Source organism: Scleropages formosus, chromosome 22 (genome assembly GCF_900964775.1).
Source record: "Scleropages formosus chromosome 22, fSclFor1.1, whole genome shotgun sequence".
Taxonomy (NCBI): Eukaryota; Metazoa; Chordata; class Actinopteri; order Osteoglossiformes; family Osteoglossidae; genus Scleropages; species Scleropages formosus.
Window position 1 is genome coordinate 7772072 of NC_041827.1, and position 18000 is coordinate 7790071.

At 42.8% G+C, this 18000-nt stretch overlaps 1 protein-coding gene across 1 annotated transcript; it reads left to right on the plus strand.

The window, feature by feature from the left end:
- The first annotated feature begins 14382 nt into the window (after positions 1–14382).
- LOC108918291 (transcription factor Sp5-like) lies at positions 14383–18000 on the plus strand. Its single transcript, XM_018725412.2, has 2 exons — positions 14383–14639; positions 16337–18000. The coding sequence occupies exons 1-2, from the start codon at positions 14586–14588 to the stop codon at positions 17402–17404; spliced, it is 1122 nt and encodes a 373-aa protein (XP_018580928.2). The 5' UTR covers positions 14383–14585; the 3' UTR covers positions 17405–18000.

Here is an 18000-nt window from a genome sequence, read left to right on the forward strand (position 1 = left end):
TGGCAATGTCCCCAGATGCAAGCTCCTCCCTCTTCAGAACAATTTGTCCCCAACCCTTGAGTCCCAGGGTTGGTCGTGCCTGTAGCTATGCGTCTCGCTCACTTCCCCAACATCTTGCGTGACGAGCAGCACTGCGGCTCCTCATCGAGACTGGCTGGACCCCAGGAAGATGAGTGAGTGGATCCACTCCCAGCCATTTCATAGCCGTTTAACACTTGGCAACATTTAGTGAGACGCAGCACTCTTGATCTAAGGGCCAGACTAGAATATTAGCCTGCTCTCAACTGACTTTTTAAGGTCACATAGAGAAATGAATGGATTGCTGAGGACGCTGCTATATTTTCTGTTTTAAATGGAACATAAACATCTTATCAATTACCATTTTTGTCTTTTCGTTGCTGGTAACGAATTCGAATTCCGTTAGTGTTACTTAGTAACTGATGTAACTGCAAAAGATTATAGAAAAAACATCGGAAGAACTATTTCAAGGGAAAATATATAGATAAGGTTTCAAATGGAAGTACTTTTCTGCTGTATTATAAACAAGCTTGTTTTTTTTCTCTTTCTGTGTCTCTGTCAATCCCAAATGAAAAAAAAAAAAAAAAACAGTGGGAGTCTTCTGTCATCGCAATGAAAGCCCATTTGAATAAGCAAATGAAGCCAGGGTGATGATGAAGAGGCTGGCGGAGACACCCTCATCGGCTGCCGCGCTGACGGAGGAGCGGGGAGCCAGGAAAACGGGCCCGTGCTAATTAGGGAATAATCAGCCCCCGTGAAGCGAGCTGTCTCGCGGCTGCCACTCAAAAAGGGCCTGACATAATGGGGCTGCTGGAGCCTCTGCTACACGGCCACCGGCAGGAAGAGGCGCTTGGCGCGCACAAGTCTTCGGTGGCTGGATGGGGATTTTGTTGGATGGGGAAGTGTTGAGGAAAGTAGAGGGAGTGGCGGGACCGCCGCTTTGCTCATAGGACATCCCCTTGGGTACGGCACTTGTCCCTGGAATCAAATCTGTCTTTGAACTTCAATTAACAACGAGAACTTAATAAACCTCTAAGGACCACAAACGTGCTGGAATATGAGAGCAGCGCACTTGATTTGAGGGAGAGCCACACTGATGTCTGTGGGAACTACAATAAGACTTTTGCTTGAAATGACATTTACATTTACATTTATTAATTTAGCAGACGCTTTTGTCCAAAACGACGTGCATCTCAGCGAAAATACAATTTGTGCATTATATTAAGAGACATAGCTGCAGAGACGTGTGATTCTGAAGGAAACCTACTTTGTTTTTTTCCACTTGAAGCACCGATGTTCATCACTCCAGTAGGTGCATAAAATGCAGGATAGGTGAATGAAAAAGAAATGAGAAAGTGAGACAAAATATTTTGCATTTCAGTTAAGCAACATCAAAAAGCAGTTAAGTTAAACATATAATATTGTGTTTTCCTGTCCTGGTGCAGAGTCAGAAAAAAGCATATTGTTTTTTTCTCACTTAGCAAAAAAACGTCGTTATGCCAGTTGAATAAATGTCACAAATAATACCACTGCTTGTGTACCGCTGCTTAACCAGCTATGGATTTTTTTTTCATTATTAAATATTATGCATGCAAACAGCTTTAGAAAAAAAGATAAAATTCTTGATCAGTTTTGAAAATACTATGCTGAACTTGACTGAAACTAGAAAAAAACAAGCAACTGGTACATGCAACATATATGAAAATCACTGATATGAAAATGAAAAAGACTAAATTTATGATATTCTGAGTTTTTCACATCTTACACCAGGTGACTCTATGGCTTTGCTTGATAGAGGCTACATTTAGTAGTGATATTTTCCACAATAAGATACATAGTATTTTGAAAGATTTACAATGCAAAATGTGTGCCCCTTGACAAACATTTCAGGAAATATAAAGCAACCACAGTGAGTTACCAAGACCTCTTCCACTTTGCTAAGATTAAAAATGATTGAGAATGGACACCTTGGGCAGTTTTTGGTTTGCTGTAGACACGAGGACAATTAAACTCTTAACTGTTAAGCGACTGCATATTCTCAGTGTTTCAGTTTTTTAAATCACATTTTGAAAGAAATGATAGAATTTCATTTCTTAGCAAATATATTTACCCAAATGGGGTTTGTTCAGAGAGGTTATTTTGAGGGAAACTATGGAATTCCCAAATGTTCTGTTTGCCCGCCATCACATATTTAGCGATCGACACAGCGGAATATTTTATTGAATAAATTCAGGTTAGTTAAAGACTTTCCCAAGGTACGGCCTCAGGAATGTTCAGGAATGTTCTTGAGCTGAATTTCTATAATGAAACACTCAGCTGTACTAATGCATGAAACTGTAAGTTATTCTAGCTACGCAGCAAAATAATTTGCTTCTACAATTCAGGGCACATTCTGAAGTTGGTCCAACAGCACCCCGGTGGTGCACCCCCTCTTCACGCGGGCCACTCGGCACCACGAGTGACCTCGAACCCCTGCCAGTGATTACACAGAATATATTCAGAGCCCCACAAAGAGAGTTCCCACAGCAGGGTGCTCAAAGTCTCATTCAGCGGGAACTCGGGGCACCAGAACCTCCTCGTACAGACGGCACGAGAGCAAAGTACCATAACCATAGTAATACACGCAAAATTACTGAACCCAGTTACTGTAACTAGAAAAAATAAAAACTGTCCTTACAGAGCATCCCAAGAACTCAAATTCAACAATCTGCAAATGTCTCCTTTTTTTCCTTTCCCTCATACTTTTTATTTGAAGATCAAGCAGCAGGAAAAAAGTTAAATAATTCTGTGTCTTTGATCTAAGAACACAAGTGAGAGTTCATTTCCATTTTTGATTTTTTCCCCCTTCTTTTCTGTAAGAGTGCCAACATCAAGATTTACCTTGGTGTGCAAATGCGCTGGAATAGGTTAAAAGAAAAACACGTGGCTCCCTGGAAGCAGGAGTGCAGATGCTATAACGTTAATTAAAGATTTAGCATTTCGTTCCTCGGCTCCCAATTTAGGTTGTGTATCAAGTGATCGAAGAAGAAAACAGAAGGGGAGCAACTTCTGATGAAGGTCCACATGGCCTGTCAGCTACTTTAAGCGTGTAATATTTTTGAGAAAAGGAGAACACGTCTGGAGTCGCTTCATCGTTCAGCGAACCGCAGTGACACCGTGGCTGCGGACTCCATCGAGCTCTGTCTTAGTTCTTAATGAGAGGAAGTCACGCATTCCGAACCTGCGTATACAGAAGCGCACCGTTACGGTCCGCGTTTCCGCTGAGCATGTTTGTTTCGGCTGGTTACTCATAAATAAGGAAACCAGTAAAAATAACAATGACCCAGATGAAAGCGTCAGTGGTTGTTGTTATTGGGGGGGTGTGGCGGGTTTGGCCTGTGCCCTGTGTGTGGCAGGTCTGGGGTTTGAGTCCCGCTTGGGGTGCCTTGTGATGGACTGGCGCTCTGTCCTGGGTGTGTCCCCTCCCCCTCCAGCCTTTGAAACCTGTGTTAGGCTCTGGCTTGCTGTGACCCTGCTTGGGACAAGCGGTTTCAGACAATGTGTGCGTGCACTTGTAACTATTGCATTAATTAGAATTTTTTCCTAGTTCTGTGTATTTTCCATTTTTTATTTTCACGCACACACACAATGTCTACAACCGCTTGCGGTCGAACCCCAGACCCGCCACAGAGCAGGCCCCGGCCAAACCCGCCACGCCACCGCGCCCCGCTGTGCTTCTTATTTTCAGATTTCCAAAAATATAAATTTCCGTGTGCCCGCGAACACCCGCTCTTGAAATTACCTGGGCCTAACAAAGGGGAGACCTCCCCCCCAGTGATCAAACAAGTCTACGTTTTCTGCCCAGTATTTGTGTTTAAGTCAACTAAGTACTGTACTGCTGATCATATACTGTCCCCTCCCATACCCGAACCGTCACGGCACCAGTAAGAAATAACAATGGAGACCAGAGTCCCGTGCCTTGTGGGTGAGCTCCGCTCGACCCCGCGCTGCGCGGCGCCTGCTGCGCCCGACGGGAGCGCGCTCCCCATTGAGGGATATTGGAAGCGGCAGAAGGGGGCCCGTGACGCGCTCGCGGTCCTCGGTGAATAACGATTGACTTGTTCAATTTGTCGAGGAGCCGCAGTCGACGCTTTGAAGCCTCGCGCTCCAGCATTAATCACACGCGCGCCTTCCTTCGTTTGAAATGCAGCATCTGGCTGCGGGTCCCGCGCCATACAATTAGTCAGCCGACATCAATGGGCTCACTTTCTACCATTTAGCATAGTAATAAAGCTTTTGTTTTGCGCTCCGATGACGAGTTATATCTTATTTATCCTCAAACGCTTCTGTTTTCCCGAAACATCACCTTGCTTTGTTACGGCGTCGCCGGTGCCTGCATTTGTGCAGCACTCCTCGTTACTCAGAAAGTCGCAGGACGCGCAACAGACGCGCGCCCGTTTTTTCACTTCGCTTTCCACCGCGCGCTGTACGTGTCTGTTTGTTTGTCTGGGGCTGAAGTGCTCCTCCAAGTAAAAGTTACGAACAGTAGGAGTGGCAGTGACGAGCTGTCTGCCACTTCCCATGCGCGTCAAACGCGCTGTCTGCGGCGAAGGCCTCCCACGCACGTCGTGCATTATGTTGGCGATTAAGAGCATATGCGCGCGCTCGGATCACGTGACACATGAACGCGTAGGAAGCGACCTGTTGGCGACGTTCCGCTTTGGCCTGGTGTCACAAGTTGCGAACTTCATAGGCACAAGCTCAAGCAAGGCGAACACGTCGCCTCGGTGCTTGTGTATCATAAAACCGAGTACGATTTTTTGTGCGTTTGCCCCCAAGTACCTCGCAAATTGTCATGCCAACATCTAAAAGTAAAGAAGAGTACATATAGGCAGCGTTTATTGTGTATCGCTCTTCGTCAGGTTCAGTGAAGGGAACCTTTGAAAATGACATCACGTTTGACAGGGCCCCAGAATAAATATTAACATTAATCTTTATTTTAGAATCATCCAAGTCGAATTATAACGCTAGTTAAGCAACTTTAGAACCATTTGCCCATTTACAAAGCAGGGTGATCTTGCTTTATTATTTAAGGGTACTCCAAGTACCTTGAAAATGGATGCTGCAGCAGGAGTTGGACTCAAACCAGAGATTTTTAGGTGCGAAGGAGCAGCACTCACTACTCTGCTACCCACCGACCAACTGCTACACAGTGCAAAAAATAATAGAGGTGCAAACTAGTACTGTACTGTGTCATTTCTGCAGCGTGATTCAGCTGAACATGGGGCCCTTTAGGGTTCCGCGAAAGAAATGTGAAATTGACCTGCATTTAATGGTAATCCATGTTAAACTGACTAATGTCTCATCCAAGGCTTGTCAATGGTTGCATTTACGTTTATTCATTTAGCAGGTTTTTTTCTCGAAAGCAACGTACAGCTCAATGAAAACAAAAGTGCTTTTCACCAACAGAAAGACATATACTGTATGGAGATATGTGATTGTTGACTGGCAGCATATGGAATTTGCAGAGAGTAAAAATTTTAAAGCAGGTAACATTAACATTAATATTGCATGAGTAGCATATGGGAAATACAAAGATGTTTGTGACACATGACATAATGTATGTTAACCAAGTAGATAGGAGATCTGGAGAGAAGTGAGCCTAAAATACATGGGTTAGGGTGAGGGACCCTTCTTGAATGTTGAGAGGGATTCGGCTGAAGGTAAAAAAGAGAAAGAGCAGGATATTTTCGATGAGGTAGGGACAGGAGAATCCGTGAGGGGCAATGACAGAGTCAAGTGGAGAGGTGGAGATGGAAAATGGTAAGGGGCCAGGCACTGAACCCTGCGGAACACCAGTTGAAAGAGGTTGAGGAGAAGAGGGAGCAAGACCACCCGGTAAAATCTACCTGATAGGTAGGACTCGAACTGAAACATAGTGAAAGAACCAAATGACAAACTGAGGACAGGGACATCCCAGGCTCAGATCTGAGCTTTGTAAAGCAAGAAACAGTCCCAGGGATGAACATGCAATTACAACTCCTTGACAGCTCGGCTTGCCAATACCACTTCCAGATACATCCGTGTACTGCACAATAAACTGGCAGTGCAAATTTAGCCCAATACCCAGATTAACTTGACGGCTTGTAAATTAACACTGTCAAGTCTTTGAGCATTTTCTTTTGTACCTAAGTGTGTGTTTGCATGCATGTGAGTATGTGCAGCAGTGCAGTGATTAATAATTGCATTGTTTCTTCCTGCTCCTTTTTCGCACTTGCTCTTTTATTATTTATATCCTGTGGTGTTAAAATGACGTGACAGCTATTGTGAAGAATTACTTGTTTTTTGTGTGTTTACAACTCAACAAATCATATGCATAAATAATAAATATCTAAATCTCTAATAAGCAAGTTAGTAATCATTCATTTTAAATGCATAATGGGGGAAATTGATGAATACATGGGAAGTGCTTTCCAAATCTGTGAAGAAAACCACTAGTTGAAATGCCTTCCATACATTCTTCTCATTCACAGGCCCATAGGCTGGCGTATGTAAATATTTATACAGCCAGGAAAACATGGGCAACAGCAGCAGGTTTTACGACAACTACCACAAACCATGAGTGCTCATCACTTTGCTCACCTATTTTACATTTATTTAGCTGACACTTTTCTCCAAAGCAACTTACAATGTTAAGGCACTAACAATTATTTATCCATTTATACAACTAGGAAGTTTTACTGGAGCAATTTAGGGTAAGTACCTTGTTCAAGGGTACTACAGCTGGAGGGGGAATCAGACTTGTGACATTTGGGCCCAAAAGCTGGGGCACTAACCACTGTGCTACCAGCTGTACCATTTTATTTAAGCCTATTTTAATATGTCTTTTAAATAACTATCTAAATCTAGATATTTTTTCGCTGATGATTTCGAGCGGGAATTAGTTGTACTTTTCTTGGGTTTATATGCGGGTATAGTCCAACGATCCATTGTAGCACAATGCAAATAATTTTGGTAATTTTTACGACATCTGAATCACACCGATTGATTAATTTTACGTCTGAAAATTCCAGGTTTGTGTGAATATTACAGAATTGCCATTGTCTACTCGAAGAAATCTGCGCCGCTAATGTTAAGCAGCACTTTTCACAATCAGTGCAACAGCCAAGCGAGCGCAAGACATATCTGTTGAGAAAGAGCTTGCGCTTTGACTTGAGCTCTCCCTGCCACCTCTAGCCGAACGGCTGTACACCATGACGTTCAAAAGGAGGATATACAATTACGTTCAGAAGACTAAATGGCCAATGGGCATCAGAGAACAAGCTGGTGAAGATTACACAGGGAGCAGAGAATAGCGGCGTCCTCTCAAATCACTGCCTCGTCTCAGGCAGTTACTCGAACCCCCTCCTAGCCCCTCTGTGCTCGACTCAAGGAGAAGAAGATGGTGCATGTCAAGCGATTGTTGAATTGAAATATTGATGTGGAGTATCAAAGAGTGAAGATTTACTCCTGTGTTTCCAGAACTAACCGTGAGCCGCTTTGATCACGGGCTCCTGTGATCTCACTTCTGAAGTTGTTAAGAGCACTGAAAAACAAAATGCAAACAAACTTCAAGCACCTCAAATACTGATGAAAGTTTCATCCAAAAAGTAGCGATGCACATATGCGCAGCTACTGTATTTTTTTATTATTATAGCTTTAAATGTGTAGATGGGGGCATACATAGGCTATGTGTATCCAGGTTTTGTTTTATTTTTTGTTTGTTTTTTTTTAATCTTGTAAAACATCTATAATTTTACTGGGGTGGAGACTGAAAAAAAATCTAAATTAGCTGAATTTTACACAACACACTTTCATAATTAATAATGTCTGCATGTGCTTGTGAATGACCAGATGAAGCTACGGGGCCCACTGTAGTAACTGTTTTGGCTTGTAATTGTGAATAACAGCAAATTAATGCACACCGTGTGGTGAAATGTACTGAATAAATATTGAAGCGTGGAGAGGATCAGATTCCCATGAGATCCACACTTGGTGCTTTTTTTAACCAATGGTCATATGACAGGGGGACACGGTGGCACAGCAGGCTTGGCCAAGGCCTGCTCTCTGGTGGGTCTGGGGTTTGAGTCCTGCTCGGGGTGCCTTGTGATGGAGTGGCATCCCATCCAGGGTGTGTCCCCTCCCCCTCCAGCCTTGCACCCTGTGCTGTGGGATTAGGCTCTGGCTTGCTGCAACCCCCCTTGGGACAAGCGGTTTCAGACAATGTGTGCGTGTGTGCGCCGTCATATGACCTGATTTGAAATGGATGAGGCAGGGGTTGTTGGGCAGAGGGAGTACAAAATGAGGGGGTCCATTCTCCGAGACCAGTGGTGAGAGCTATGGTGTAAAATTAGCTGTATGGTGACGCCATCAGTAGGAAGCGCTGTGCTACTCCTTGAGCTTCGTATGCAGATGGCTTGGGCAGCTGGGTCATTTCAGTGACCCCTCCAGGCACCACTTTAACTACCCGCACCCCCGGTTTCCTTATTTCCTCTTTGCTCTTCCATATCTCATTTCCTACATTAATACGGTAGAAGGGGTTTATTTCTCTTTCAGAGGTGATAAATTGCTTCGCTGGCTGATTTGACAGCTTTAAGAATTTTAATACTAATATGCAAAATACCAATATCCCAGTATATATACAGTATACAGTACGTACAGTATATGCCATGAGTGCATTTTATTATTCGTTTGGTATTATATCCAATACTGGCTCCTTGATAAGCGCTGAATAAGTGGCACTACTGAAGAGTTTTTCTTAGTGTAGAAGGTTATAATTAAGTGTTGCTCAACCTTCTAGGAGAGCAGTCCTGTTGGATTGAAGGCTCCATAGCTGTTTAATGATCCCTGGGATCTTCTCCTTCCTCTGGAAATTCCCTTTCCCCCCACATGCCATGGAAGCAGGATCCAGGTGTATTTAAATGAGGATCCGCATTATGGGGGGGAGGAAAGCGCTGCCACATGAGCATTGTTTTCACAGTTCAAAGTGAGGAGAGAGTTGTTAGCACTTCAAAGACACTCATCTGGGAGGGAGTCAGTACGGGTGGGGGGTGAGTGTGGGCTTGGGGGGGGGCGTAAGGACAGGAAATGACTGTGGGGGTAATTAATAACTTCTGCACAGTAATAAGAGCAAGGAGAGTGGCTGCTTGAACATACATCTCCTCTTCCTAAAGCCACACTATCAACGTGGTCTTGCATCCGCACCACGTTGCATCTGGGTGCGTTTGACGACCGCACGCTCAACGGCAAAGAAATGTCACCACCGTTCATGCTTCTCTACTCCATCACTTTGTATTCATTTTATTTTTCTTGCGGTCCTTTGCATCTCTACACTATTGCAAGGGTACCGTTCACAAAGCAAATAACCTAACTCTGTTTCTGCAAAATGACTATTATAGCAAATTCTCTCATCTCTTTGTCATGAAGGCACATTTTTATAAGTATGCAATGAAGTTTTTAAATTAGTTATGTGCAGTAATTGTTACTCTGAAAGGTAGCTATTTACTTGCACACATCAAGTGAAATAATGCATACACTGTTAGAAGGCAAATAATTTGCAGCTGGTGTTATGTGCAGGTTTCTTAGCAAAAAATTATAGTTTCCCAAGTGGAAAAAAAAAACATACTTGGAAAGTGCATAAAATAATGTATTTATGTATGTTTCTCATTCTGCAATACTACTTTCTGATTCAAAGGAGACTCAATCATTTTTAATAATTTCTTTAAAATGTGTGCAGGTACAAATAATTAGCTTTTTTCATTTATTTAAATATGCTTATTAATAAACACATACACATATATATGAAAAAATTAAATATGTATGTAAATGTGTGAAACTAAAAAATATTTTCCACAAAAGTGTCAGCAATTTTAATTAAAAGAATAATGAGCTGTTTGAAATTCCCAGGTGCAGAAAAACTGTAGATTGTTCTGGATTTCTTTGAGAGACAAGGCCGATCTCTCAAAACCATCAAGGTTTTGGTGACCACCGCTGCTGGTGTAAGACCTTCCTCTCATGAACATGAGATGCTGACCCAGTCCCACTGAGGGAAGCTGAAGACAGACAGTCAGTACTCGGGGACAGTTATCCCAAACAGCTGGCCGCACCATATGTCTCTCCACACATTGAACATTGATTTACAGGGATGGCCAGGACAGGAGAAGGAGGGGCAGGACTGCTCCATGCCAGTGCTGGACACCAAACAGCCATTAAAACAAAACAACGGGTTAGTTAAGAAGCCAGGATAGTTGACACATTGTGTGTGCGGTAAAAGGCTGCTGGCAACCCAGATGTTAAGGCCTTACAACCAAGGAGGTGACGCCCAGCTCCCAGCACTAATAACAAGGAGAGAATGCAGGGCTCTGACTCAATGAAAAAACAGTATTCCTCACTGGGGCTGGACAACATAACATAAAGATACTTCCAAAGCAACGATGAACAGGTTCAGGCCTAACCCTCCTTTCTAGCAATTAGCCACCAAGCAAAGCCAACTGAACTTAAGGACTACTTGGAAGGAAACCTTACATGGTAAATGTATGTTCCATTGCATACAGGGGTGAATAAAGGAAAAGAAACCACATGAAAAACTCGAACTTCGTAACAAAATTATGATAAATCACAAAAAAATGACAGTAATCACAGAGTTGTTACACGAGCCATATTTTTACGGCACCAATTACAAATTTTTCACAGATTTTATTTGATAACCTACACTTCAGTAACTGAGGTTATAAAGCAAGAAAACAAACAGAAAAAATGTAAACTGCAAAATAGCAGGTGCAACAATCACAAAAACTGAACGGTGTCATATTCCCTTGGGCAATAGTGCTGAGAATTAGAAATGTATCCACCAAACCAAAGAGTGAATTGGAAAACTGCACTGGTAAACTCGAACAATGGTTGCAAAACATACATCGGGGTAGGAATTAAAATTAAAAAGAATGGCTTCAAAAACTGTCACAGAATTTAATCAACATTTCAGTGACTCAAGTTCTCATATTATTTTTCTAACGTTCAGATGGGTTTAACTTTAAAGGAAGCCAAAGGATGCCTAGACATCAACTGTTCGTTGCAACATAGTGGTGGATCTTTAAGAGTATGAGCAGTTATTTTATGGGACTCACTGGGCCTGAAAAATTACACTGACATAAACACTGTTTCCACATAATGTTCCATATTCTGTGACAATAATGCTCCATAGACACTGATAAACAGATACCAGACTGGTCACCAGGATGACATGAACTATCTTCCACGGCCTTTTTCGGCGACGGAATGAAAACGCAGAACGTTTTGGAAGCAGAGTCCCAGATGCCATCCTGTCAACAGTTTAAAGGTTTCTTTGCTTAAAATGGTTCAGTGTTCCACAACAAACCATTCTGGCCTTATATAAGAGCAAACCGAAAAAAAAATTTCAGGACCTGATCTGAAGGCAAAGGGTTGCCCTGTTCCTTCTTATTTGAATTTCCTATATTGTTTGTGTTTCCATTATTTAGCCCACAAATTTATTTTGCAGTAGGGACCTTTAGAAGTGCCTTGAAATCTTTGCCTTCAGACATCATATCACAGCAAGCTTTATATTTATGCATTTTAAAAATAATTTAAAAATAATACCCTCACACAAGAAAGAAGTCTAAACTGGCTGAGTCATCATTTATTTTTATAAAGCTTAAGTGTACTTTCAGTACATTAACTCAAGTCACAGGCAAATTAATGATTAAAATTATTTTTATCTCAACTTCATCTTCCATCATACTTTAAATTTTATATTAATACAGTACATTATCCTCTACTGAAGGCAAATGAATTAACGGACTCATCTACATTTCACATTCATGATACATTATTTATGATATTTATTATGATTACAATGCAGATGGGTGAATATCAACATTCATTGAGGGAGATTACAGCACTGCTCATTTGAGACATTGCTGCTCCGAGACAAAAAAAAAAGAAAACAAAATCTGAGTAAGTCACAACACACATTATTTAATTATATGAATTATTACCTCTGGTATCATCCCATTGTTATAAGCAAAGACCTCAAATTGTAATAGCACAAAAGGTGAGGAACTAATAGCTCCCATTTAATCACACTTCTGTATTGTCTGCCTTTAGCCGACATGAGTAAGAAAGTGTCACTCTATCCATTACTTATCATAGTTCATTTCAGCATCTGTCACACATGTACAGGTAGGCTGAACAACTCGAGAGCCCAGGATGCAACCTGCCACATTTTATTTCAATGTGCAAAGAAATATTCACAGTCAGCTATTCATTTCTATTTTCTGTGTATTAGAAATATGTTGTAAAAGGCCCAGTGATGCTTGACCCAGGCACTAAACTGGTTGGGTAAAAATCAGTACAGGATCACGGCTGCACAGTATTAAAATACAAATATTTTCAGTGTTAAAAATCTGAATGCTTAAAGTGTAAACATGTTTATGAAAAAAAATATTATAGGTGGAGAAATGTATATGGCTATAGTGTAAAACTATGCAACAGCTGAAAGACTAAGTTTACCATACAAAAATGAGTAAACTGGGAGAATGAAAGGTCATGTCTTCGTTCTGCTGGAATAAATTAGTTTTACACATGTACCAGAATTATTATAACACTAACTACATACGCGTAAGCATGCAAAATTTTAACTATATTATCAGTATACATAAAAAAATAAATATGTATCCATCCAGTAAGAGCTTTTTCAGCATCTTGTCAGGGCAACTTTTTCCAGCACCTGATCCTCAAAATGTTTTCTTTCATTGAATTGGAATCTTTTCCAACTTCAGACACTTCGCTCAAATTCCGTGATGTGCTGAGCAGAAAATATAATGATATATGATATTCACACTGGGCGAGATGCGATTGACGTGATTTACACTTGGAACAGAAATGAGCGCGTTTTACAGACAATGAATGAATCGAATGGGAAAAGAGTTCTGAAGGGTCATGTGTAATTGTTGTAAATGTAAATGTAAATGTATGTAAATGAGAGGTCCTCGATGCTCAAATGTACTGCAATGTTAAAGCTCACATGTCCGTTTACAGCTCTCTTTCTTAGGAGAGACTGATCGGACCCTGGTGGAATTATCGATCCTGAGCTCTGCATTGAAATACCGCGAAAGTTAAATTCTTCAAGCTTAACGCGGAACCGACATCATCATGTTTCGGGTACTGATTTGGTGCGAACAGTGAAGAGATATTCTGTTTGGCAGAAATCAAATTGACGTAGAAACAATGACTTAAAAAGTTTATTATGTAAAACGTAAAATTCGTTGATTGCACATATTTCTGGCTAATATTGCCGTTACTCGCAGAAAAACAACATGCGACGTTGGAGGCTAAAAAACTAAAACTATTTCTGACTAAAAAACTAAAATCCTCCGTCATCACGTATGATTCATGTACATGATCATATATACATAATTTACATACGTACATAAACGCATGCAGGCGCGCAAAAAGTCGACACACTACTTCAAATGTAAAAAATAAAAAGGCTGACAGCGACGAGTTACGCTTTAGATACATTTTCAATATGATGTAAAACTCTTTCAAAAATACTAGAATATGCGTACGCCATAAATTGTGGATTATTTTTGCCTTCGAATGAATGGTGTTAATTTTTAAGAATCATGTGATGAAAATGTATAAAATGCTGCATCGTCATTAGCTAAAAACAACAACAAAAACAAAAAGTCGTTCTTTATACCCAAGGAAACTTTTTTGCTTCGTACACGAAAAACGAATGTGATAATAAATGTCTCCGTAAAATTACGTTTTTTACAGATGAAATTCTATTGTGAGACCATCCCGGCGTATAACGTTACTTCATAAAAGATGCTCATACTTACACTACCTCTTCTCCGTATCTTTGAAGCACAATAAATTAATAAAAAGACAGGTGATGAATAAATGATTGCTGTCCTATCATAAACTGTATCCGTCCTCACCCCCATTAACTGCCCCCACCCCCGCGTCTTCAACTCCTGAAATCCCTGCGAACACGCGCCCGTCAAGCCCCCACCCCCACCCCCACCCCCACCCCACCTGTCCTCGCTGTCTCCCGGTGCATACATAAGGGACCCCGTGGAGAGGGTCTCTCCACTGTACAGGGATGTGATCCATGCATCCGCCTTTGAAATGGTCCCAAGGACTTATAACGATTGGCTCTCTCGCGCACTTCAAAAGACTCGCCAGCTATTTGAAAGCCGCCGCCGCTTGTGGAGCGCAGGAAGACCGGCGGGGAAGTTCCTACAAGTGCCAGGCGCGCGGCGAGGCGCGGCAAGAGGGGCGCCTCCAACCAAGCAGGGCGCCGACTACGGTTCTGGGACGCGCTCGCACCTACGGGATTATCATCTCGAAATCTCGGGTCTCCGCCGGTCGTCGTCCGTGCCCGGCCTCCGCTGAGCGGACTCTTCCTCGCGGCGCGGTCCGCGCGCAGATGACCGCGCTTCTCGGGGTCGCGCGCTGCTGCTCAGGTCGCTCTCGCTCGCGGCAGCCGGCCCGTGCCGCTGGCTCGCGCCGAGGGAACGCGCACACACATGGCTGCGCTCGCCTTGCCCAGGACCGATCATTTCCTGCACTCCTTCTTACAGGTTCGTTCTCCGTTCCTCCTTCCTTCACACCTTCGCTTCGTTTTCCATTTCTTTTTCTCCGCCTTAAGCATTAACTTAAGCTGCTCTGACCACACTGTGTTGTTAGGACGTCTTCACACTCGTGTGTGTGTCGTCCTCTCTCTGCACGTGTTCCAAGGGCAGTTTTTGCGCAGAAGATGTCATAGTGTGTGAGTGACAGAGAGAGAGCGTGTGTGTGTTCCACTCACTGTGAATGAGTGACCAAGTAGTGTATCTAGCAGTGTAAGTCACCTTGAATATATTATTATATGGTGTGTGGGCTCACACTACACTTCACTTGGCATGGCGTTCATTCAATTGGAAGTTGCTTTGGAGAAAAGTGTCTGCTAAATAAATAAATGTTAATTTATAGGCAGTTTCCACAGAAAATTCTCCCCCTGCCCGTGAGCGTGAAAGTGAGTTTCCGAGGCTCTCAATGAGTCGGAGTGTCGCTCCTTCCTGACTGCATCCGTCCATCACTTCATCGCTCCTTAGCGCGAAGGCCTGAGTCTTTGTGTCTCTCCGCAGACTGAGCGGAGCAGTAACTCCACGTCCCATAACGTACTGCAAGAAAGTCAATTACACAACATCATGGCTTTACTTTAAATGACAAGATTGCCGTTGAAAGATAAAGGAAACACACGAGCCCTACTGTAGTTTTATTTACTGTTTTATTCTGTTAACTAGTAAGTATTAGGTGTATGAATTCAGTCTCCAGCTGCGTAAAGTTTCTATATCATTATCTAGCCGTTACTACCAGCATAAAAAAATGTATCTTACTGTCAGTGTTCTTCACTGATCTTCTTTAACATGGAAGTGAGGGCAACATGGAAAATGTGCAGCACAGGGTCAAAATTTGAAGGAATTTTGGCCTGAAACTATGCAAAATTCTAAGGAAGTTACCCTGTATTTCTGTGTATTCACTGTATATATTTTTTAGCTGATTCAATGGAAATTCTTCAGACCGCATCGTGAGTATATCATTACTGTTTATTAACACTTTCAGAGTAACATACCAACATGTTACATTTCTCTGAGCTGATACTGTAACTTACAGCTATATATCTGGAAAAGTAGTTGATCAAATTCTGAAAATACTGAAATACTAAGTGTGTTACTCTCCATTCAACAAAGAACTAAAGCCAAATCACATCATATGCTCAAATAATGTAAGTATATTCCATATGTAAAAACTATCTTAAATGGATTGTGTTGGGAAAATGTGGAACTCTAAGTTTGTTGATTTTGCTAATATTGTTTGATTTCAGGGACAAGCGGTTTCAGACACTGTGTGTGTGTGTGTGTGTGTGTTTGATTTCAGAATGTATTCATGCCCTCCACTATAATTTGCTGGGTTATTTACGAATGCTGTCTCTGCAGTCTTCACCTGTGAGGTTACAAACGCCACTGTGCAATATTAATGTTTTATTATTATCTAGTACATTGGTTAACAGTATAAACATTGTCGATAACCCAAGTTAGGCGAGACTGTAACACACTATATGTTCCGTCCTATTTTGAATGGGTGGGTAACTTTTAAATCAGCATTTTCACAGTGTGAGAAGAGAACAGTAGTAGATTGACAGATACTCTTGAGACATTTTCATGTACATTACATTCTAAAGCCAGAGCAGGTATTCTTTTAAATGCTTTCCCTTCCATTTATGTGTCTCATGCAGGATCGTACCCCCAGTTCTTCTCCAGACAGTAGCACCCACACGCTCTCCTTCCTGGCCTCCGCCTGTGGCCAGGCCCGGCAGGTGGGCAGCAGCGTGGACATCGAGGGACCCCAGTTTCCATATGAAGGGGCTGTCAGCTCAACATCTGGGATGTTTCAGCTTTGGAGCAACGATGTGGCACCAACCTCTGGCCTCGGTGCCCACCAGATGGCCCTAACTATGCCCAAAGTTCAGTTTCCAAGTCATGTCCAGACCAGCCTGGGGTCACATTCTCACCACCACCACCACCACCACCATCACCACCATGAACTGCCTCTTACACCACCTGCTGAGCCACCAGCCTCCTACTCCTTTGACCTCTCCCCTGTCAAAGTGCTGTCCTCTCAGGTACAAGCCAACAGCTCCTACTACCATCAGCACAGCAGTGTGAGCCAGAGTTTCCCCAGCCTGCTCCAGAACTCCTCCAACAGGCACCACCTTGCTGGGAGCCACGTAGAGGAGGGCCAACAATGGTGGAGTCTCCCGCAGACCAATGGCAATCCCCCGGGCCACCCCTTCACACTGGGGAGACAACTGGTCCTCGGGCACCAGCCTCAGATTGCAGCCCTTCTTCAGGGTAGCTCAAAGGGACTCTTGAGCTCAACGCGCCGCTGCAGGAGGTGCAAGTGTCCCAACTGCCAGGCCTCCAGCAGTGGCCTGGCCAGCCAGCCTACTGAGGAGCTGGGCAAGAAGAGACTACACATCTGCCACATCCCTGAGTGTGGAAAGGTGTACAAGAAGACCTCCCACCTGAAGGCACACCTACGCTGGCATGCCGGGGAGCGGCCCTTTGTCTGCAACTGGCTCTTCTGTGGCAAGAGCTTCACCCGCTCTGATGAGCTGCAACGCCACCTGAGGACGCACACCGGGGAGAAGCGCTTTGGCTGCTCTCAGTGTGGCAAGAGGTTCATGAGGAGTGACCACTTGGCCAAGCATGTCAAGACTCACCAGAACCGCAAGGGCAGGAGCAGCCAGCACGCTCAGTCCCCGCACTCTGGTGCTTTGCTCAGGCATATCAAGAAAGAGTAAGAAGCCCAGGAACTGATGAGGAAAGGCAGCCAGTCATCACCAAACATGATTCATATCAAGGAACCATTGCCAGGCTTCATCCAGGAGTCATACATGTCCTACTACAATTTCATTTCACCAGTGTTTCCTCTGTCTCTGCTCTGTCCTTTAAAGTGTTCATTTGAATTTCTGCAGTTTTGCCACATTGTAAACGTGTGCTATATCAGTGACTGTCCATCGTTTAAATCATTGTATTATAAAACATGGTGAGAATCACTTCCATGGGTTATGGTGTTAGTGTACAAGGACCCATGGCAGAGCAATTTTACTTCCATGCATACAGTTTAATCAAAATAATATGGTATGACAGAATATGCAATACCACACACCTCACAAATGTGTGTGTCAAACAGAGCAAAACTCACCAAGTGACATTTCACTAAATTATAAAATCTAAACAACCAGTCTAGTAAAGATAGATAGGACTTAGAATGAGAAAAACATGAAAATCGATATTCGGTTGAATAAAGAGATTTAGATCTGACACTGACTAATTTGTCTTCAGATTTCCCCAAAAACCTTGAAAACAGTAGGCTACTTGCATCAAAATTATCTGT